This window comes from Python bivittatus, unplaced genomic scaffold (assembly GCF_059951505.1).
Source record: "Python bivittatus isolate LINGU-HERP-01145 unplaced genomic scaffold, Pbiv_v1 ctg000220_np1212, whole genome shotgun sequence".
Taxonomy (NCBI): Eukaryota; Metazoa; Chordata; class Lepidosauria; order Squamata; family Pythonidae; genus Python; species Python bivittatus.
The window spans coordinates 12201586-12225749 of record NW_028277048.1 but is presented as its reverse complement, the minus strand read 5'-3'; the positions used below and the strand labels follow the sequence as shown (position 1 = coordinate 12225749).

The following is a 24164-nucleotide window of genomic DNA, read 5'->3' as shown; positions in this document are numbered from 1 at the left end:
AATACCCAATGCATGTAGTGTAGGAAAGTGTTGGGCTACACTAGAGAGAACCAGGCTCAAGTCCATCCTTAGTCATAGAAACTCCATGGGTGACTTTGGGCAAGCAACTCTGTCTCAGTCCAACCTACTTCACAGGGTTGCGGTTGTGTGTATAAAATGAAGGCAGATTCCCATGTGAGCTGCCTTGAGTTCATGGAGAAAGGTGAGAGAGATTTTTTAAAAATCCTTGGATTGAGGTAGGCTCATCAATGGATGATAAGGACAAAGTTGAACTCCTGGATGCCTTGATGCAAAAGCATATTCCCCAAATGGAGCAGGTGATTCTTGATTCTGAGTTGGTAGCAGCAATTGTAGGCAGTTGGATAAGAAACATGGGGCTCAAGAAAATGGAGTACAGTAGTGAGGAATACAATGAGTAAGGCCAGCAGAGTTGATATTCTCAACAACAGTACCATGGGAAATCAGATCACTCACTCCACAAGCTGATCACTTGTCTTGTGGGGACCAGCGTTAAGGTTCCAGAGACATTAAAGCAGCCCACAGAGAGGGGGGGAGGCAAGACATAATAGAGTGCAGGACTTGAGGGGACTAGCTGGAGTCTTGAAACAAAAGCCTACGCTATTGAAATGGAGGAATGGGGGCAGAATGCTCCTGTATTTTGCCCTTTGAAATAGGAAACCTTGCAGGCTGCACCTCTACAGTGGCTTGTAGGATCCAGAAGGCAAGGTATCTACACCCAGGGACAAGGTAATTGTAACTAATCCACAAGATTTTTTTTTCTCTTTTTTACTACAGTATGGTCAAGTTCGGATGAAGTAGAATGTTTTAAAGTCATCCATCTCTTGCCAAAAAGCCACTCAGTGTTGAATATCTGAACAGCTCACAGATGGAGATAATTGTGGTTGGACTCAAAAAGCAGCCTGAGGTCAATGGTCATGTGAGATACGATCAATATTTTAAACATAGCAGACAATGTTTCTTTGGACTTAGAGCCTACAGTCTTCAGAATCTGTTCCAAATCTACCAGGTGCAATAAATATCTTTGAAAGGCTTGCTTAGTAAATACCTAGCAATATTTAAGCCCACCATGTGCCTAGTTCAAGGCATAAAAAAAACAAGCCTCTGTGTGCATCAAAAGTAGGAAGTTTGCTTTTACAGTATTGATACTCACATGGTGGCCTTCAAGGCCTTGGGATCAAGAGCAGTTTTCTTCATGTTTGTGTTGTCCTTCTCTTTTTCCTTAAATGTTCAGCAATGGTAAGGTGAGAAAATTGGAAATAAACGTAATGGTAAGGAAAAACTCTAAAGCAGGTAAGAGGAGCCATATGTTGGAGCAATCATGGCATATGGAAGGGGAAAATTCTCACCAAAAATCTCCAAGCTCTGGATGGTTCTGAATGATACTGCATGGCAACAGAACCCATATGTGTGAACCAGAGACCATCATGAAGAACAAACAGTTGTGTGGAATATGTTTAATAAGTGGTGAGAAAAGGTAGAAATATAATGGGTGAGAGAAGACAGTAAATGCTAGCCAGTTACAATTAAAGCTTACTTTTCATATCAACTCCCACCCCTTTTCTGTGCCTATGAAGCAACAGAGCCAAATACAATTGTGAACAGAATTCTTAGCCTGAAAGAAACCAGGTTTTACTTTGTAGTGTATGTGGATTTCTAAAATTCAAAGGTGCAAGTTTGATGGGAAATTCTGAACAATCAGGGCTGAATGTTAACTTTTGATCATTAAGTAACAGAGAATGAGGTTAAAATAAAAATGCCTTATACCAGTTCAAACCATTGATCCTCCTAGCCCATTATCATTTACTCTGACTTGCAGCAGCTCACCAGCTAAAAGATGTAAATCTGCTGAAGAAGGGAGTACACATTTGCTCCAATTTTCTGTCACAACATGAGAGATTCTACCAGCTTCCCAACCATGTACTTGGCAGGAGTGTTAACACCCACCATGGCTAGGAATTCTTAGAATCCCAATGCATTTATGGGGTCAGATTGAGGAAGGCCGGTCATCTTATGTAGCAAATTGCAGAGCTATGGTAATAACAAATGTTTCTCTCCTACTGAAGGACTCTTGTCCTAGTAACTAGGATTGAGTTTGTAAACTCGGTAGCAGCAGCAGCAGCAGCTGAGAAAAAGTCCTGGAAGCTTCTAAGAACTCTTCCTCATCTTTCAGAGGTGCTTTATAAAAGCGTGCCATTTGAATTTCCACTTGACATTCCTTTCAGTGGGGATTGCTTATATGCAAGTTAAAGAAATGTAACCACTAACTTTGAAAGAAAGTTTATCCTACTGGATAGCAAACTCCATCAAATATCCAAAGATCAGCTCCTTCTAGGAATGAAAATACATTCATAACCTACTTTTAAGGAATTACTCATCTTCCCATTTAAATCTGCCATTGTTTAATGAAAATCTTACCTTAATTTTCCTTCTCCCTTCCTTTGATCTTATTCTCACTACATCATGCTCATTTGGGGATAAATTTTCCTTTCACTTCCTTCCCTTCCCCCATGTTTCACTTGCTTGTCACCCTGCATTCCAGAGATTTATATTAAAAATAAAGAAATCAATGTGTTGCCATGGAAACAAACTTTCATCCAATGTAACTATCTCATTTTCCCTATGAGTTTGGCTGATGAAAGCAGAGGTGAAAATGGATAATGGAAATATCCCATGTTTTGAGCAACCATCCAGTTCTTTAACACTAGTTCTTTTTCAAGTGCCTTGCATATGTTGCCAAACACAATGGTCATTTTGACATAGTGAACAGACATGGCTTTACCTCTGACAAATTCATTGGGTGCCCTTAGGCAAAGCACGCACAGGCTTAGTTCAGCCTGTAAAACATGGCTAGTATTGACCCAGTACAAATTTCTAAAGTGTCTCCAGTAAGTCTTGCACATACAACAAAATGAAACACGAGACCTTGTCTTCTGGTTTATAATCCCAGCTCTATTTCTCAGCAGTGGATATGGTGAGGTAAGATCTCTTTTGCTCCCGCTGCAGATCATTCTCGAGAGCAAGTTCTCCTCCTTAAACATGTCTCCTTTTGAGGAAAGATCAATGGGAATTTGATTCTCATGCAAACGGGTAATGGACAAAAAGCAACTGACCACACAAGAAGTGGGGAATCTGCAAAGGTCCACTGCTCTTCCAGAAAGGAAGGTAATTATCCATCACCACTGGCTGAGCTAGAACAAATCAGCAAAGCAGACTGGAGGAAAAAGGAACATGCCAGAGGGAAGGGTTAAGCACTGAGAAAGAGATTTTAAAATAACAGAAAAAGAATGCTAGTTCTCTTTATTAATGCTTTTTTTTTTTTAATCTGCACTCAATCATTACCGATTCTGCGGCGACTGCCTGGGCGAGTCCCTGCAGTTTTCACGGCAAGGTGTTTCGGAAGTGGTTTGCCATGGCCTCCTTCCTAGAGCAGAGCCCAGCTGGCGAGCGCAGGAGGCAGGGGTCCCGTTGCTTCCCGCCTTTTTTGGGCATGCGCGGCTTCCGCGTTACCAGCAACTGCTCCCGTCTCCTTTGCAAGGCGCCGCCAGCATTTTTCCTCCCACCGGGGTGAGAGTCCCCATTTATCTACTCACGTAAGTTTTTGAGCTGCTGGGTTGACAGGTGCTGAGGAGGAAGCAGGAGCTCGCTCTGCTGCGCGGAGCTGGGCTCGAACCGCTGAAGTGTCGACCATTTCTGGCTGGCAACTTTCAGTGTCATTAAGCCGCTGCACCACCACGTCCCCTCCCTTATTAATGCTACCGGGCATTTATAGTAGGCAGCCAAAAGGCAACTGCCTCACCATTTTTCATTGGCTACACCAAAGGGAGTAACCCATAGTCCAAGATCCATGTGCACCCTCCCAGCACCACTGACATTTGGTGTCAATCTGGCAGCACCACATGTGGAAGCCAAGTGGATGCTTAGCACACCTTCTGATTTATTTTTTTAAATCCAGATTACAACAAGCACAAAAAGGGGTAAAATAAAGTAAAAATGCAGCCATGCCCCTCTGATGACTTCAACACACCACTGCTAGGATCTCATTAAAGGCTGATTTTTTTTTTTTAAGTGCAGCTCCTGGCCTCAAAAAAGTGTTGTTTTTCTGTTATACAATAACCTCTTCCATAGCTACTAGGCAGTCTTTGGTCTTCCAAATTCATTTTGAAATGACCCTGAAGAAATAAATTATTATAGTGTAGAAGTTAAGATACTATGCAGAAAAAAGCATTTTGGTATTACTGGACCTCTTCTTGAGTGAAAAAAGTGCAACTATTTTAGAATTCAAGAGCCAGTTATATACTAGAAGCTTCAAAATAAAACCCTGTTTAAAAATTAGAGGGCATAAACAAAAATTTTGTTTCATTTAAACTAAATTGGGTGACACATGTTAAATTTTCAAAAACATACCTTCTTTAAAAAATCAAAAATATCCTTCAGAGGGTCAGAACTTGGAGTAGAAAGATCTAAAACCAATGTGATAGTTGTTTCCAGTGATATTTTCCAACAATTATTTGAAACCTGCTCAAAACATCTCATTTATTGAAAGACACCTCTAGCTATGCCTATATAGAACTTTATGATGAGATATTACATAGGTCAATACTTATCCTTAATATTTACTTCTTTTTTCCAATACTTTTCTCATCACCTGAACAACATGTGACCCATCAAACTGAGAGGGATGAATGTGGACCAATCAGGTTTCTTTTCCTCCATCCACCCAGCAGTGCTCAAAGCAGATGGTTCATCAATGAATTTGAAGGCCACAGTTTATGGGCGGACAAGCTGCATTTGATCTGGTGATTCGCAAGTTGTAAGTCTGCACTAAAAAACTGAATCCTAAGTTCCATTTGACTGATCAGAAAGCACATTCAAATAAAATGTATACAATGACACTTTAAAAATAGTAATGAAAAATAACAAGATCAAAACTCTGATGATGATAGTTGGCAGGGAATTTTTTTTATTTTTATTTTCTCACATAAGAGAACTGGAACACTCTCTCTGTACATATATATACACAAAGCTCATTTGCATCAGATCAAAAGCAAGAAACGTGGTGGGACTCTTATTGATTTTACTAGAGAAAAAGCAATGCAGAAAAACTGAAAGTGATTTTACAGTGTTATCTTAAACCACAAATGGATCGTGACCAGCTTCTGAACAAAGAAATAGAAAACAAAAAAGAAAACAAAACACAAATCAAAAAACTTGGAAGCCAACATCTAAATGGTCCTCCCTTGGGATGGTATTTCAGCATTAAGAACCACACACGAGAATGATTAACATGTAATATATCTTAATGTAATTTTAGAGGGCTATATAAACTTGGGGAGGAGCTGCACTGGGAGAATGTAAAAGATAAGTATTTGCCTATCCTAAAAAGGCATCAGCAAGGTTTAATTAAATGTGAAGACATCCTGGAAATCAGCATATGGCAAATTTATATTCAGCCTTCTGACAGCAGAGTCTGGTGTATGCTCAGGTGACTCCAGAGAATTCCTACCCAACAACATCACCTCCAAGTCCCTTTGCAACTACTGAAACTCAACCCTCGATGGAAGTGGGTTAGGGAAGCCCAGTGGCATTTGCACGTTATCGTAAATGAGGGATCTGTACTCCTAAATCTACTAAAGTGAGGCTACAGAAGGTTCTAGTTTTGCATCCAAAAAAAAAAAATTATCAATGATTGGCCAAGTTAAAAACTGAATGCCACTGAATTGTGGGTGAGAGAGATAGGGAATGGGGTGTTTTTACTTGTGAACTTAAACCAGGACAGATCCTGGCAGAGGAGATTTTTATTCTATTTATACACTGAGAGCTAAATTCTGCCACCATCAGTGCAGCCCTATAATAAATAACTCTATTATAAGTTGGATATGGAGGGAAAGCATTGAAGCATGACCCTGTAAGCACAGACATGTCTCCTGAATGGAAGAAACCGTCAATATTAAACTCAAGCAGCTAGAGATTTACTTTTTTTTTTTTTTGTTAAAAACACTGACAGTGTGTCTATGAAAGATGCTACTGTCTCTTTGTTTCAATTGTTTTCTGCCCCAGCTAACATGCATCAATACAGGTGGGGGAAAACATTTCTTCAACATGTCAAATAAGGTACTGAAATATGAAACAGGGATACATATGTGTGTGCATGTATGTGTGTGTGCTTATTCACACACTTGTTTATATATATAAACAAAAATAAAAAATAAGCTAGATATGAAGTTTGTTCTGGGATAGAGAGCGTACCAAGGGTTGGAATAAAGGTTCTCTTGTTCCTTTTTTCCCACCACCCTTTCTTTTCCAAGCATGTGGTGCCAAAATGCTTTCATTCTGTACGCAGGATTATATGGATCCCTGAATCTGTGAATACTGGCCCGCTCATCTCACCAGTCCTCAGCGCAAACGAAGCATCTTCAAAAGGTTTTTGCATTTGACCTGCCAGATAGAAAACAATTTTCAAGTCAACAAGTGGAAAAGTGACAGCCACCTAAAGAGCATTTTGAATTAATTCCAAGCATGAACATTTAGAAGTAGCAAAAGTTGTCCTCACTGGTTCTTCAGAATGCAAAGCTCAACAGAAGAAAGTCAAAGGCAAACCTGTAGGAGCTATGAGGATGGTCACTTTTATAATCACACAAAAATCTGTAATATAGGATTCCATATTCGTAGACTGGACCTCTGTACATTTATGGCCAGAGATATGTATAACATTGGTCTGATTAGCTTATGAAATTCAAAAGTCTAAACATTTGAAGACATACTAGATGATTTTTCTGAAAAACAGCACATGAATAGTAATTCTATTTCAATGCTGGATAAATATACATATTTTCCTTTCAACAAATGAGTGTTTACAGTGATAAAATGTTAATTAAGCATCCAGCTCTGTGCACACATTTTCTAATATTTGGAACATCTGGGACTGAAATGGCAGGCTGTCCCTTCTCCGACACATTCTCCATCCCCAGGGAACATGTCGGTCTTCCTCTATCTCAAATGCAAAAGAGCAGAGAAAATACATTACAACCTACATGCCCAGTCAAGCTCAGATGTGTTTGAACCAATGTTAATACCTAGAGTATGTGCACATTTTGACTGCAGAACCCTGAATCACTCCTATCGTATCTTATTTGCACTTTCTTTGCTGCCCAACCTATCCACATGATTCATAATCAGGATGGGTCTGCATGTGTAGAACTAAGCAGCAGGGTGGCATGCATCACCATGTACACAGATGGGGGAGTCCTACTCTTCAATGCTCTCTTACCATATCGAATAATCTACAAAAATAAAGTACAACAGAGAAAAGGATTCTAGCCTAATCTTCTTGCTGTTGTTGTGTCTATTTTCTAGCTGCAGAGTCTCTCCAGAAGTTACTGCCAAATTGTAATTTTTAAAGTGATAAAAGGAAAAACATGTTACAGGGAAGAAATCACATTAATTTAGTTTAATTAATTTTAATGACATTTACATTTTAATCCATTTCAGTTTTGTCCTGCTCCACCACATCTTTGACTCGATCCTGCCAAGTTTTTATTAGAGAGGAGCCTCAGGAGACTACTCAAAGACCAAATGCAGCTTCATATAGCACTAGTCAAATTCAAGCTAGCAATAGAGGAAAGAGGGAATGGCCTTGAGGGACAGGATGAAGAGCCTACTAAGGCAACAGTCAGATAAAAGAGGTCTGAGTCCAGAGCAAAGAATGTAGCATGAATAAATATCTCAGACAGGCCCCTCCCTAGATCTCATTTGAAAAAGGAGGGGGGAAGCGCATTCACACTTGCAAAGATCGATGTCAGCCCTTCAAGGTAGACCAAACTAGGAAACCAGTGTTATGTAGGTCAATACTATTTTATTATAAAGCTATAGTAACAGAACCTTGCAAATCTGAATGCGCTTCCCCCGTCCTTCCCTTTATCTACATGAGAGCTAGGGAAGGGCTACTTATGCTAGCAGAGCTACATTCCAATCATAAAGTTGACCCTAAATATTAAGCTACAATGACAACTGGTAGGGAACACTCCTCTACTGGGTAGATAGGCTATATTTGCAAGCTTAACCCTAATCTAGCTCCCTTGGCTAGTGATTCAGGAGATTCCAGGGGGTGGGGGGGACTCTCTCAAAATTACCAGACGCATGTGAGGCTCCCCTGCTCATCCAAATTGGCCTCAGTCTAAGAGTAACAAACAAAAGCAGGACAGGCTTATTGCCAGGCTGGTCCACAGAACTAACAACTACACTGAAGATGGCTTCTATTCCTGGAATTAGCTATCCTTGTTCTGTGAGGCCAGATCTGGTCCCAGACTTCCTTTGTCTCCCATCTGACTATATTGGAACCATTCTGCAGAAGCTGCTCTTGACTCAGCCTGCCCAATTGCCCAGGGAATTTGGTTTGCAAACAACAGGGAAAAAGAACAGCTGGGAGAAAGGCAGTTACCAAACTGCTGTGGCCCACCAAAGAAGAAATGGGATTAGTATTAGTAATTTACAGATACACCTTGATCAAAATAATGAAACTTTTAACTGTTGCAAAAAGGCACCAACTTTCCTTAAAGATCTGAATATCAGATATCCAAGGGTGGAAAGAAAAAGGAGAGAGGCCCTGCTGACTGAACTCAGCACCAAAAATCTTCCCTAGGACTTGGTGTCCTAAGATGCCAAAGTAAAAAGGAAACTGGGTAAACCTCATGTTATTGTGGGACCTGTGAATTAGAACTGCAAGCCACTGCTATAGAAGATGTATCTAGAAAGCTTAAAGGCAGCATTCCAGATGAATCCTGGCCAGAATTTTGTTTGTTTTTTGCATGTTCTCTGCATGCTGCATGCATTCCAGATGATCTGTATGTCTGAGAGATTGGTACAATTGATCATTTACTTGTGGCTTGAAATCCATCTGCAACTTTTTATGGCTGTGATGCCAAACTTCTTCCAGGACTAGTCATAATGGCTTCAGCCTGATATTTTCCTCAGAGTTTTAGCTCATAAAATGACTGGAAGGGGAAAGGAAGAAAGAATGTAACAATGCTGGGTACAGAATTGTGTGGAAAATTTTAAAATCGCACAAGAAAAACACTTCTCTTTTGAACTGAGCTTGAGAATGGACTAGATCCAAAAATGGGAGATCTTTTTAAACAAATACATCTAAGCTTGTGTATGTGGTTGCAAATGCACATGCTACCAAATTGCAGTACCAGTTTTGCTCATTCTTCCACAACAGCAATATGAAGGGTCTGACCACAACAATGTAATTCACTGCTATAGGATTTCTTTTTTAAAAAAGAAAAAAAAAAGACTGATTTAAAAAATGCAGGATGCATTAAATTTGAATCACCATCACCACAAAAAACCAAAAGAGTAATTAAGTAATTCAAGTCAACTACTTAAATTGTTTCTCATTTCATAACTAAGTTTATAATAAATTGTAATTAAGTATTCCATTTTTTAAAATTCATGCATTTCCAGAAGAAATGTGGATACTAAACAACTGTAATAAGATGTGCTTTAATGATTTGGATTTCTCCATACAGCTGTGTAGCACATGATAACTTATAACCTTCAAATAAATGTCTAGATCTTACTTTTTAAAATCAATGTTATTCTCAGTCCAAAAGTTCTTAATTTCAGAATCGGGGGGGGGGGGGGGAAACCTCTCAGACTCCTCACCCAGAATTTAATAAAACTAACAGAGATTTTTTTTTTTAAAGAATGTTTATCCCACTTTTCTTATTTTTATAAATAACTCAAGGTGGCGAACATACCTAATACTTGTACTATTTTCCCCCCAACAACACCCCTGTGAGGTGAGCTGGGCTGAGAGAGAATGAATGGCCCAAAGTCACCCAGCCAGCTTTCATGCCTAAAGTGGGATTAGAACTCACAGCCTCCTGCTTTCTAGCCTGATGCCATAACCACCAGACCAAACAATTGCTTGTTTTTTTAAAAAAAAGTTAAATGGGAACGCTTATGTTTTTTCACTTCTGAACATATCCAGAATTCATAGTTCTAATAAATTATGGTTTGCAACCCCATCAAATGAGTTCAATAAGACAGAAAGTGGTATCACAGAAGAGCTGCTTGTAGTCCTAGTCCCACCTAGTGGACAACAAAATTCCAGCAGCTTTGTTTCTGCATCTTTGAGCTGTCTCATCTAAACTCTCCTTCAGTAAGTCACCCAGGACCACAGCTGAACTGACAGTTTCTAAATGAGACCCAACTACCAGTCACCAGCAGCCTATGATTAATAGCTTTTTCATTACTTTCCAATCCATAATGCCAATATCAGCAATCATCCTTCTCTCTTAAAAAAAAAAAAAAAAAAAAACAGGAAATATTTGACTGAGGAAGGAATTGCTGCCATTAAACAATAAGGCAGAGTTCGTGAAGATAAAGGGCAATTAAAAAGCAGTGTCTTCATGCAAATTAAGAACTGATTCCCAGCAAAAGAAAAAAAAAGGTTTTGACCAAAGTTAGCAGCTTTATTCATAACTGGAAGGAAAAAAATGAACACTATCAAGGGGCAAGATCTATTATTTCAAGTAGGAACTGAGGTCTTAGATGATACAGTAGCTCTGCTAATTATTTCACCTGTCTTGCAAATTAATGTTCTATTAATGATATGAATTCACATGCCTTATTTCTTTAAAAAAATAGCCTTGTGATAATATTATTAAATATTTTTCTTTAAATTTCTTCTGCCGCTACTGATGGGTCCAGTTTGGAATCTCTGTTTTGGGATTGTTTGAAGGCCACAGATGCCCCAAACACTTCTCATCCTTGGAACACATACAAATATATTATTAGAAGCTCATCAAGAGCACAAAATTGCTCATAATGCCAATAGGGCCCTCTTCAGCATCTGCTCAGTACTGCAAGCCGCCATAACCTCTTCTATACCAAAATCCCATGCAAGTTGAACTGTGTGGAATATTCCCATACGATGAGGGCCATTGAACTCTCTGCATGTATTGTTGAGATGCTAAAGCTTTTACAGAATTTACATGGGAAAAAATGGAGAAGTTTTGGTGGATGCTTAAAGTGTCATCTATCAAGTCAGTTTCCTGAGCTTGGAATATATCTGCTTGTTTTGAAAATATAAGGTGTCATGTTTTTTATGACTGTAATATCACACACACACACACACACACACACACACACACGTATTGCTGATTTCTCTAAAGTTATGTATTGTATGTTGCTGTAAACCACAGAGTTAGATGACAGCAGCAAACAAAATGTCTGCAAGAAAACCACCAGAGAACACCAAGGACTCCACAGTTGAACCCTGAGCTACATATGTTCCTTCTACTGGTAGCACATATTTTTCTCTCTGCAATTTCTGATCCACTAGAGTCAAGGACTCAGGCCAACTAGACTAGCAGACTAGAATACAACTAGTGTACTTTATTGTAGCTTCATGCATATTTACTAACATGTAATTAATTATCTTAATTACAAATTAAAAATGTTTTTAACATTTAAGAATTTTTTGTGCATGCAGTATATCAAGCATTAATGGGAACACTGCCTCACACCAGGTATTTTGTGAGCAATCCCACTGCAAGCTCTCACAATTCAGCGTGCCAGCTCAAAAAGATTGCCACCCCCTGTTCTAGGTAATAACCTGTGTTGTCCAATCAGTGGAATTAGTATTGTTTGTTAGATTTTCAATCTCTTCTAAAGAAATTATTTTTGTAGGAAATATTCAAAATACAAACTTAATGACTCTAATGATAAAGCTGCTCTATTTCAAAGAACGAATTATTCCCTCTCAATAGCTCCTTGATTCTGCATTTGCCATCTCATTCATTCACTCTTACTCAGAGTTCTCTTATTTTACTTCCACTGGAAAATATTTCTAAGCCATGTTTCTCCCCATACTACTTCGCTTGCAAACTGGTGAATCATGTTCAACAATCAGTCTCTTGAAATTTCCAATTTCAAAGAAAAGGAAGTTTTTAGCTTTTAAAACTAGAATCATACAAGCAACAGCTAGTGAAATTCAGAAGTTTAAGGCTGGATTGAGACTGACAAAATGGGAGAGCTTCAGCACATTAGATAGATTTTTATTCCTTCCCAAATGAGGAACAGAGGCAGAATAGATAATACAAAGTAAGTATCTGCCAATATGATTAATTTGCAGCATTTAAGTAGTGGAATTCCAGTGATCTTGGGATATGTATCAACATCTCAATATATGGAGCTGCTTCACGCATACCACTGTTCTAGAAGTACTGTCCAGATCTCAGGCAAGGAGAGGCCCTTCCCATTACTTGCTAGCTGCAACTCTTGTTCACTGTCACTGAGCTTCAGCATATTTTAATTTTCAGACAAAAACAATGGAGTACTAACTCATGAAAGCCAGAAGAGACAAAGCAACAGAAACATTGCTAGGCCATTTCTGGATCCTTCATTATTTTCCTATAAACTTCTTTTTGCAAGCCTGCAGGGTATCAGATTTCAGAGAATCTGAATTTTTAAGTGAATGACCCAGAAATGGATCCAGTTGTCCTGGGTAGCATACCTGAGGGCAAAGAGATTATCCATAGTCCTCCCGAGGTGCATTATGCTGTGCCCAAGGCTAGGAAAAATGTGTAACCAACCTTTACATGGTAAAATTGTTTAACAAGAAAGTAACCAATAATATAAATGTATAGTAGAAGCTAGAGGGAAAGAATCATGATTCAGCTAGTCTGATAGAATAGGCAGAAAACTTAATCATATGCAATGAAGCATACAAACAATGCAAACGTACATGCACACAATGCAGCATCCTCACCTATTATAGCTTAGAATGCTTTTTATTAAATGCTACAATTGTTTGTTCCAAAGCAGAGTCAAGATGCATGACAGACTCCATTTCCAAAGATTCCTTTCTTTCAGTTTTAAGAAGACAATCACACATTCAGTAACATCATATAGTCCAAAGAAGAGATCTTGAGCAGTATAGACAAGTATCAAAATGGCATACTCAGGCTGAAATGAATACCCAAGCTACAGAGCTGGCAGCATTCTCCAGTAAGTCACCCGTTCATAGGAGATGTCACCAGATAAGGGGCATTCTATCTTGTGACAGTTATCATAAAGGGCAGTATTTCCAAAGGGAGCCACAGCACAGATGGGCTTCATGGTGGCACTATTGGTTTGGCCAGAATTGTGCAACGCTGTTATCATCAGCATAAGACCTCTCAGCAACACATCTGTCTCTCCATACAATTTTGAATTCCCTTCAACAACCTTAGGAGTACAATGACCATTTCAGCCTGTTTTTTGGCTTATGTGGAATTTAAAGGTGGCAATAGTTCACCTCCTAGAAATCTCCTACTCCTATCTAGAACCCCCCCCCCCTGCAAATCAAGCCAAAAAAACTCAGCCATAACCCTTCTGGTGATATAACTACCACATGGGAAGGCCTCCTGAAGGTTGAGAGGCTGAGTTGTGGCTTCTGACTTCTTAGAAGTTGCCCACCCCAGGCTTATGGCCATTCTGATACCCTCTATCCCCTCTGTATGTGTGTTGCTATTTGTACTTTCATGTGTACTCACATTTTATACAAAAAAAATAGTGGAAGTTGGTTCTTTCAACCATGCAAACTGTAAAAAGGGCGTCTCTTCCATAGCATGATCTGATTAGCAAAAGGTATGCTATTATTAGGTACATAATCTGTGCAAGCTGAGCACAGCGCTATTTTCATAATAGCCTGAACTTTTTCAAAAGAATGATCCCAGGACTAAGCTTGATTACAGCATAAAAAAGAACAGCTTATACCAACCCAGACAACTTCCAGATGCGTGGATTTTCATTTCAAGAATTCCTGCAATAGTATGGCCATTGCTGACAGGTTCTGAACACCCTCAGTGATTGTCCTCCAGCTGCGCTGTATTCAAAACCATCCATTTATTCTTCTTTTGTTTTCTCTTTAGCATACGCTTCACAGAAAAGCCATTTCTCCATAAGGAGAGGAAACTTCAGTGTTCCTTCCTTTGGCAACATTGATGGATATCCCTAACCTGCTCAGGGAGCAGGACTGCAGCCCCATAAAATCAATGCTTGACTCACCTCTTCCAAAAGTACCCAGGTCTCCCCCTGCCTTGGCTGAGCTGCAGTCACTGAACTGTGATGCTAAGGATTCAAAATCTTCCTCTCCAGATTTAATCTTCTGGATGTAGCCTATGGAGAACAGGGAGCAAAGGAGTTGAGAATCAGAAGTCTGCCAAGGAAAGATAACTTAGGTCATTTTTAGTTACACACATAGCTACAACTACTTAGATCTTGCTGTCAATCCTACATCTAGATTAACAGCAGGGTTTTCTTTTCAACTTTGAGGAGGGAAAGTTCCACAAAACCACATTTTCCTTTCTACAGAAAAAAAGTATTCCCACATAGAAAGCTACATATCATAAAGCACACTCCTAACCTTACTTATTCTCTAGCACACTTGTTTTTTGTGCATGGGAATTTGAAAGGCGGGTGGGAAGGGGAGGCATTCTCTTACTTGTATTCAAAGTGGCTGAACCTAGCTAAGTTTCGCTGTGGATACCAGACCCCCTTCTAAGCCATTCACCGCTTCTGTTGCCATACTGCATGTCTTAAACTGCCTGCAGCTCCAAATCATAAACGTCTCCTTTGAATTTATTCTTAAAACACACTGAGTTATCAAAATCCACTTCTTCATATGTTGTTGTTTTGCTAAAAGCAAGCCCTCCAAATTGCAATTCATTCTTCTCCTATCTCATCTTCATCCTATCTGGTTTGGATTTTGCAGGACAACTATATATATTTTTTTAAAAAAGGGCTGAAAAGCAGCATGTGTGAAAAAATTACCCATGTAATTTTCTATAAGCAGGAATGATCTATTTATTTACTGTGGTATGGAGGACAGCCAAGACAAGTGAGCTCAATTTCAGTGGGAAATTATAATAGAGAGAAGCCCTGTTGGGGATTCTCCCTTCCCAAATACCATCACTGCTAAGCAATGGGAGAGCGAGGACAGATTTGCCTGCCCCACATCTTCACTCCTTCAGCTTTACCTGTTTTGGGGACTGAACAGGGAGACCTCTCTATAATTAAGTAGGCTCCCTGTGCAATTTAAAACCTAGAAAATCTTACTTGCATGATGATAAATTGAACGGGGTGGGGGGTGGGGGTGGGGAGTCTACACACTGTTTGGTGTTACAGCTGATTAGGTTTTGTAAATATTAAACCTCACTAAGTTCTGGCAGTCATGCTTTAAACTGCTCTCAGCTTACCTTTACAATAGTGTAATTTGCCATGATTTCATGATAATTTTTTATTTCTTTAATCATTCCCTTGTTTCGCTCCCTGCTGAGCACACTTGTGTTCCGGGCCTCTTACCTCCTATTTGAATAAAAGCAGTTTGCTTTGCAGTTTAGGAAGCATCTTTTCAAAACACATAGATCTTGAGTGCAAAGCAGCACTTGTTGGGTTCCTAGCCTCTGTATTTGCTATATATTCCTTCAGTTATTTAAAAATCCCCTGTATTTCCAGATTCCATGGCCACTATGTTACTTTTTGTGTAAACTTGTTCCATATTTGTATCCTTTTCAAAGTGCTCAAGTGTTTTATAATTTTATCTTCCTGCTAAGATTGCAGATTTGGTTAGGTTGTTGAAAGTCTGCAAGCAGCCAAAGGGTACTCAGTGAGTCTTGAGGCTGCAGTGAGACTTGAATCTAAATCTTCCAGATCCAAGTCTAATATGCAAACCATTTCAGCTCCATTATATTCTGATACATCCCATTTCCCCACTGATCGTTGATAGCATTTCTAACATCACCCAGTTTCCAATGAGGAAATGTAAAGCCTATTTTTACTACTGTTATACTGGCACAACGATGGTTAGATGAAGCTAGAAGACAGTATAAGTGGGGACTCAGGAGAGTCTGAACAGAAATGCCTACACTTGCTTTGTATGCATCACAGTTAAGGAACAGAGTCAATGTTCATCTCAACTACATGCTACAACAGATTTACAGATGCTGCTGCTCTTTGATATATTGCAGGCTACGCTTACTGGAAACTGGGCAATTCTCCTTCTGCCCTTCAAAAGTATTGAGAGTACAACTTTCAGAATTCACAGCCTGTATGACTAATGTTGTCCTAGTACACCTGGAGAGACTGCTCTAATCTATTTATAACAACAAAACCTGCTTACACTGCAGCCCAGGCAGGAGGAACTGTATGATAGAGGGTCCAGTGCCTCCTTAATGACACTATTTAAGCATTATTGTGTTACTTGCAAGACAGTTGAGCAGATGTTAGCTACATATGAATAAATTTATGGAAGTATACTGAAAACCAAGATCAAATAAACTATTTTCTACAAAGACTAGCTAAGCATTCAAGCAGGATTTTGCAACTGAGCACTCCAGAAATGTATTTCTGATTTCTTTCCTGCAGTGAGACGTGTTTATGCAGATCAATAGCACCTGCATAGAAATCAAATGACACCTTGGTATTTGAATTGTCCAAGAACTGTTGTTTTGGAAGGGATTGGAGGTAGTTGGTGACTATCAATTCACCTAAATAAAATGAGCAGCAACTTAGGGCCCTCTTCTGCAGAAAATGGGATTTAATTCTGAAGAAACAGATTTTGCACTCTTGGAGGCCACTCTTTTTTCCAAGGAGTATTTATACAAAGATAGACTTACAAACAGCGTGATAAAGCCTTTGAGAATAGGCAGTAGCAGATACAGAGCCAGATACCAAGTTTAATTCTACCTAGTGTCAAATTCATGAGGGAACGACACTGTGTTGCAGGCCTAGTTTCTCCACTGGTGGCATCGCATTTGTAGAATAATCTCAAGCCACAATTTCCCTGTGATCACATTCAGTCTCACTGGATCTTCTGCCCATCCTCAGTCTATAATTCCAGAAAAATTCAAGAACAGAAGACAATTTCACGCTGAAAAGTTGTGTAAAGTGGGGTCTCTCAGGGATCAGTCCTTTCTATGTTGTTTATAAACAGTTTGAGGTTAGGATGACAAGTGAGGTAACCAAGCTTTCTCATGAAACCAAACTATTATGGGTACCAAAATGAAAAATGAATCTGAGTTCCAAAAGGATTTCTCCAAACACAATAAATGGGCCTTAAATGCAAGCAAGTGCAATGTATGTGAATTTTAAAAACTCAAATCTCACATATATAGATCTGAGCAGGCAATAACTGATCACAAAAGTTATTCAGTGAAAATGTCAAAAATATCAATGGGTAGTGTTAAAAGAAAAGGCAAAACTCGATATTTGAAATCACTAGGGAGTGGACTGAAAATAAAACAACAACACAGTAATGTGCCATCAAGTTATTGTCAACTCTTAGTGAACACACAAATTTTCTCCATGACAGAAAATTTTCTCTGTCCCTAACCTGGTCTTTCAGGTCTTCCAACATGGAAGACAGTGCACTCATTGCCACTATAACTGAGTCCATTCACCTTGCTGCTGCTTGCCCTCTTCTTCTCTTTCCTTCCACCTTTTCCAGCATTAGAGCCTTCTCTAGGGAGCTAGGTCTTTGCATAATGTGTCCAAAGTAGAATAACTTGAGCGTGGTCATTTGTGCCTTGAGTGAGAATTCTGGGTTGATTTGTTTGATGATCCATTGGTTTGTTTTCTTGGGTATTCATGGTATTCTCAGGAGTCTTCTCCAACAACAAAGTTCAAAAGCATCAATACTCTTCCTCTCCTGCTTCTTCAAAGTCCAACTTTCACTTCCATAGAGTGTCACAAGGAATACCATGGCTTGCACGATTCTGTTCATTGTAAGTATAGAGACATCACTGCATTTGAATTTTTTTCCCAAGGCTTTCATAGCTGCTCTACCCAGTGCTAGTCTGCAGTGTATTTATTGACTGCTGGTTGCTTTACTATTGATAGTTGATCCTAAAAGGTGGAAGCTATCCACCACTTTGATATCTTCATTGTCAGTTCTAAGGCTGGTCATTCTACCTGTTGTCATTAGTTTGGTCTTCTTTGTATTTAATTTTGGTCCCATTTTTTTCACTATCTCCTTGACCTTTATTACTAGAGTTTGTAGATCCTTTGCATTTTCAGCTATCAGGGTAATTCTGCTCACCATGCCTGAAAAAGGATGTTGTAGAGCTGAAAGAGGGCAAAAAAAAGCACCCAGAATCATTTGGGGACTAGGGCCAGCAGAAACCACAACTAGGAGGACAGAGGCAGATAGAGTCCCTGAGGAAAATCTGACCAACTTGGCTGGTGCTCATCCATTAAAGAGATTACTTCCTCCCTCTCTGTCCCAACTATAGAGAACATAGAAGATTCCTTTGCCTGTGATAAGCATCATTAATTTCTCCACTAGGGGTTTCAGCAAGGCTAATTTAGTAATATTCTGAGGGCATTCATGTCCATTTCTGAAATAATAGAATTGCTGAGATGCCAAGAAACCTTTCTCCAACACCTTTTTTCCTGCTGCATGCAGGTTTTGGGATTCCATGGGCTTCTGTTCTGGTAGGATCCAAATTTAATTTATGTAACATTAAGTAACTGAGGCAATATAATTCAAGGAAAGGGAATAATGAGTAATAATTTGGAGAATGGAAGAGAATGAGACAAGTTCACAATCCAGTACTAAGCCACTTAATTTCATTTTCCTTCCATCTAACAAGAAACAAAAAATCAGAAAGACTGATGCAGTAGAGAACACAAGGTGGTAATACTTGCAAGTCCAGACTTGGCTCTATAGAAAAGCTTTCAGACTTAATCTAGCTGCCTTCTTATGAAGAATCTTCATGGTGCACATAGGTTTGTTTCTAAACATAATTGTACATGTCAGCCAAAGTTAACAATATAAATAGCTCAACATAAGCAGCAAAATATCTGTTAAACAATATACAGAGGAACATGCCTTACACAAAATCAGATCACGGGATCAAATTACCCTAGCTATCAGTGGCTCTCCAAAATCTCTGAAAGGGATCTTTCAGGAATTCAAAACTGTGATCCATTTTGTTCCCATGCAAATCAGATAGCAGGTGAATGTTTTCCAACAGGTTGTGAAAACTAACCTGCCCAGTGGTAAATGCCACCATAGGTCTTTCATAGCTTTTAAATCAGCTGCTTACACATATCTAAATCATAACTGCAACTGAGAGTAACCCAAAACAGACCCCCAAAATCTGGCAAATCAGGCAAGTGGTCATTTATGAATCTGGACAATCACTTTAAACAATTTAACACATTCACAAGGCTTCTGACAATTTCCATCCCCCATAATGGTATTTAACAAACACACAGTAATAGCAAAGTTAAAATCTTCTAAACAAATACATGAAAGGCAATGACGATACACCTGTCAAACTGATGCCTCCCAAAGGATCTATTTAAACAATTCTGAGCTATAATTATGTTCATCAGGTATGATACGTCTCTTCATAGAAATTCAATGAGGCTCAGCTGTTTGATTGCGACTGAGGTGGGCATTGATGCAATACATTTTTTTGAGAGATGTTGTTGTTGTTTTTGTTTATAATTTTACTTGTTCATTTTTAGGAAGATAATAACAGACTGTTTTCACTAGTCAATAGCATAAATCTCTCTTTATACCTTTATCAAGCCAAAGTACATACCATCACTTTTAAATAATTATATGCAAGCACCTATGACCTGTGCAGCAAATGGCTTTTTTCAAGGGTAGATAAAGGTTTTAGCAGAAAATGGATTTCCTTCCCTCCTGACCATGGTGTTTCATACTTTGGAGAATTAAAAAAAAAAAGATAATAAAAGTGACAAATGAATAAATTCCTAACAGTTTTATCAGCCCTGCAGCAGGATAGTTGGATGAAACAATCTTTAATCACATCCTTCCTTCTGTCCTTAAGTGACACAGAAGATTGCTCTAACACAAAAATTATCAGATGGAGCTTTTGTCTCAGGGGCTATCAACTGATACTTTAATACATTTTAAACAATGGTTGAATGTAAGAATTACATCTGGATCTCATATAAAACAAAATTAAAATCTCTCTCTCTATAACCTTATCAGATGATGGCGGCCACCTATTGCTGCAGCAGCAGCAACTTTTCATTTACTTGGTATTCTACCTGAAAAAGATAACAAGCAGAGAAAAGTTGGTCTCAGAATTTCTATTTGAAAATGTGGTTCTGGGACTCTGGGTGGCAGATAAACAGCTGTGCAGGTCTGCACTAGTGACCTCAAGATACCAAGTCTGTTCAGTTTTAAGAAAACATTGACAAAAGTGCCCATCTTGTACAACAGTGAACTGTTTTTATACTCATGAAATTCAAGAAAATCCAAATTCTATAGCAGCTCTATACCAAAGTCAAAGTGCTTCAGTTTAAGGATGCTATGATGGGTCCATTCATAGACTAAATAAGGTTCATAACTTCTAATCATGCTCTGACAGACATGATAGCTTTTTAGAAGTTTAATTACATCTCATGTACTGGGTAAGAGAAAATCTAGAAAGAGAAATACATGCTTTCATCTACCTATCCTGATGGATGCCTTCTAGATGTGTTACACCATTCTCCTAGGCCACAATGGAAGTTTTGGGAATTACTATCCCAACATATCTGGGGAACACCACATCCAGGAAGACTGAACCAGCCAGTTATTACCATTCATTTTATCCAAAACTTTTAAGCATAGGCCATACTACTGTAAAGAGATGACAAATACTGTTTTCTTGTCTTTCTCAAGTCTCACTAATGTAACAAAATTGACCCAATGCTAAAGTATATCCCCCAATTTCTGACAGGTGAAATTATTTTTTATATGGTAGATCGAGGACTATCAATACAGTATACAGTCTACCAAAAGTTACTGTGTTAAAACTAACCAGCATGGCTGATAAAAGGGATTTTAGGGAGCTGAGGTTCAATAGCATCTGGAGGGTAATTTGTTGCCTGTCCCACAAGGTTACAATATAAATGTTCACTCTTTTCACTGAATTCAATTGTGACTTAATTTGAGGCTCTTCTTCACAGCCTGCTAACCATAGCAGGAAGATAACCATTTAAAAGTTAGGATTAAATGACATCATATTTAACTTATCCCTGATCAGTTTGTATTCATATTTGTCTATTCCAGGTTTAAAGTGGTGTGTTTCACCTTCTACTTACTCAAACCTTGTGGTTCATATAGTCTGCAATGCTTCATATCAGGATACAGTTTGGAGTGGGACCTACTACAGGCAGCTATGGTTCCTGGTCTCCGATTTCCAGAGCTATTTGCCTTCTAGCAGTGGGAGAGTCATGGCTCTTCTATTGTGCCAAAGAGCTATCTCTCCCACTTTTCTTGCCAATCTTGGAAGGATGGCACATAAACTATGAGCTTGGAGGAGGAAGCAGATGTTCAGCCACCAGTTCTTCTATCTTATGGAGGTCTTCTATAGGAACAGAGAATTCTCTGGGGAAGGGATGCGTGAGTGGCTCGTTAGCTGCCACACCCTAGGGTAAAACTGCCCAGCCATCTTTGGCAGAGCAGACACTGCAAGAACTGATCCATAAAGTTGTATAGATGCACTTTTTGACATGAGTCTAGCAGTCTTCCTGAAGGCAGCTGGACACATTTTGATAACTGCACAAAGAGACTGCTGGCCATGTGTTAAAAACATATCCCCATCTGCAGATTAGGCACACTCATCCTCCACAGCTTCTTTGCCCTGCCATTTCTCTTACTACCCAGGCAAGGAAAATGGGAGAGAGGAGAAAAGACAGAAAGCATTTTTGGTGCCACTTCTCTTGGCACTTCCCCCACATTTTTCCATGCAAGAGTGACCTGACTTCTATGGGGAAAGGTAAGTGGGGTGGAATGGTTCTTTAGCTGGCACCTCCATGGTGAAAATGATCCAAAATAGGAATGGGCAAATGGCTCTTCAGCTGCCATTTCCATGTAGTAAAGCATGAAAGAAAAGGTTCTTTTGGTGTCACGAGAACACATACCAAAAATAACTTATTGTCCCCCTATTATTGTAGAGAATAAGGAAGATGACTTGATGGAGATATGCTAAAGTATTTAAATCTAGAACATCTAGATAACATTCAGAAATGGCTCAGATTAGACATCTCCCTAATTTACTGAACTAGAAGAAGGGATAGAAGGTACAGCACAATCAGACTTGCAAGTTTCTGTTATTATAGCTAACTCCCATAAAAGTAATTGTAGACATCCTATGGAGTTGATTTCATGGTCTGGTCTACCTAGTGGGGCTGACAATTTTCCTCCCTCACTTCCCTTGCCATGGGTGGCAAAAAGAAATGGTTCCTCCTGAGGAAGGATGGCTCCTTGGATTCTGTTCTCCAGTAATCACTCTAAGGAATTAGAAAACTGATTGAAGATAAACAGGTATTTATGAATACCCCCCCCCTTGCTTCTGGAGAGCCCCTATTCTGCCTCATTGCTGAAGCAGAATAAAAGTTGGAAGTGCAGGTGGCAGATTTTTATTCCTACAACCTTTCTTGCCAGTTCACACAATGAAAACAATCTCTTTAATGCTGCTGTCTAAAAGAGCTTTTGGTAAGTTAAGAAATCAGTAGCTAACACGAGTACACACCATCTTTATAAAGGGCAGGAAACAGTTTTAAATCCTACCTTACTTGAAATTGATCAATCCATATATGCCTAAATACATTATTACAAGCTGCTGACAGTCCTTTGTTTTGAAGAACATTTAAGGTCCATTCATATTGCCAGGAGGGTAGAAAGCACTGCCTATCACTGCAGTAGATAATCTTTAATAGTACTTACCTGCCAGTATAATGGGGAGAATCATTTTATCCTTTTGAATTTTAACTGGTAATGAAAGCACAGGCTTTTTAAAGCTGGACCCTGCCTGCCTTTATTTTTGGGCTCACGGGGTTGCAAGTGCAAGTCCAGGTGCCAGTACCAACAAGGACTGGGCCAAAGCATCAAGCTCTTGTGACTGAGTCTTGTTTTTAGAAATAGGTGTTCTAATCCTATCAGACATTTGGAGCATCTCTTTAGAGGCTTATTTTTGGTGTTGAAATTCAGGTATTTGCCAATAAATTGTGACATGCAATCAGGGAGGGGGGGAGGATTCCAGGGGCTACAAAAAAAAAAAAAAAGGACTGACTGCTACATGTAAGCCATGGGTTCCATCACCACCCTACTGTTTAGGAGCTCAAGAGATATAACTGATTTAAAAACCCTGCTGAGGTATTTTTCCACAGGGGCCTTTTGACTCAGAATTACCAGAATTTGGGGGAAAAGAGAGTGTGAGGTAAAGGTGTAATCATTGAAAAATAGAGCATACAAAGTATTTCACTGGGGGTGGGCAAAGAATAATATGTCTAGACCCTCCATACTAATGAAAAATAAACTCACCAGCAGGAGCAAAATTGCACTGCCTACCCAAAAAGAGTTCGTTTATACATACATTAGAGCTGCAAATAACAACAAATCCAGATGGACTGATTCTGCCAGATGCTGAGAGCCTTGTAAGACAGCCATGCTGTTTTTGGGATCCAGAAAGCTAAAACGTGAAGATTTCAATGCTACAAAGGCTTTAAACCAGTTCTTAACTCCATCATTTAATCACCTCTATTTGCAACAGGCACCCTACATGGAAGAAAGGAACTTAGGAAGCAGACTTGTACTCAAGTCCAACCACTGATCCTTGTGGCTCAGTGTTGTCCCCATTGATTGGCAACCTATTTCTAAGACTTTAGAGAAAACTTATCTCTGTCCATCTGCATACAAAATGTATACTTTCCCACAGAACTAGGAATTCCTTGCTCTATACCCATTTCAATTGTACAGTAACCATTTCATTTGGCATACATACACCACTAAAAGGAATACCAAAACCTCCCCACTGCTTAATTCTGGCAATCTGGGCAACCTAGTTCTTATTCAAAGATATAAGAGTGTCAAGTGGAAAGGAAAAAGCCAGAAGCTTACTGCTACTACTACTTTATCCTCCTCCTCCTCCTCCTCATCTTGATATGTATTTCATCTTTCCTCTAGGAGCATAAGGAAGCACACTAAGCAACTCCAACTTTATCCCCACAACAACCCTGTAAGGCAAAGAATTTTGCAACAGTCCTGCTTATGGATCAGCCTGTACTGTCTCGATACTGGTTCTGATACGTTAAAACACTTACCCTGTAGTCTACAATTTAATTTGAGT

At 39.2% G+C, this 24164-nt stretch overlaps 1 protein-coding gene across 2 annotated transcripts in view; it reads right to left on the bottom strand.

Annotated features, from left to right (window-relative positions):
- Positions 1-4958: 4958 nt before the first annotated feature.
- The window catches only part of PIN1 (peptidylprolyl cis/trans isomerase, NIMA-interacting 1), a 44550-nt gene continuing 25344 nt past the window's right edge, over positions 4959-24164 (bottom strand). For both annotated transcript variants that reach the window (XM_007421407.4, XM_025171819.2), the window contains exons 3-4: positions 14077-14187; positions 4959-6456 (exon numbers count right to left, since the gene is read on the bottom strand). In XM_007421407.4, the coding sequence (XP_007421469.1) occupies positions 6347-6456; positions 14077-14187 (221 nt within the window). In that variant the 3' untranslated portion in view covers positions 4959-6346. The remainder of the gene's footprint in view (positions 6457-14076; positions 14188-24164) is intronic.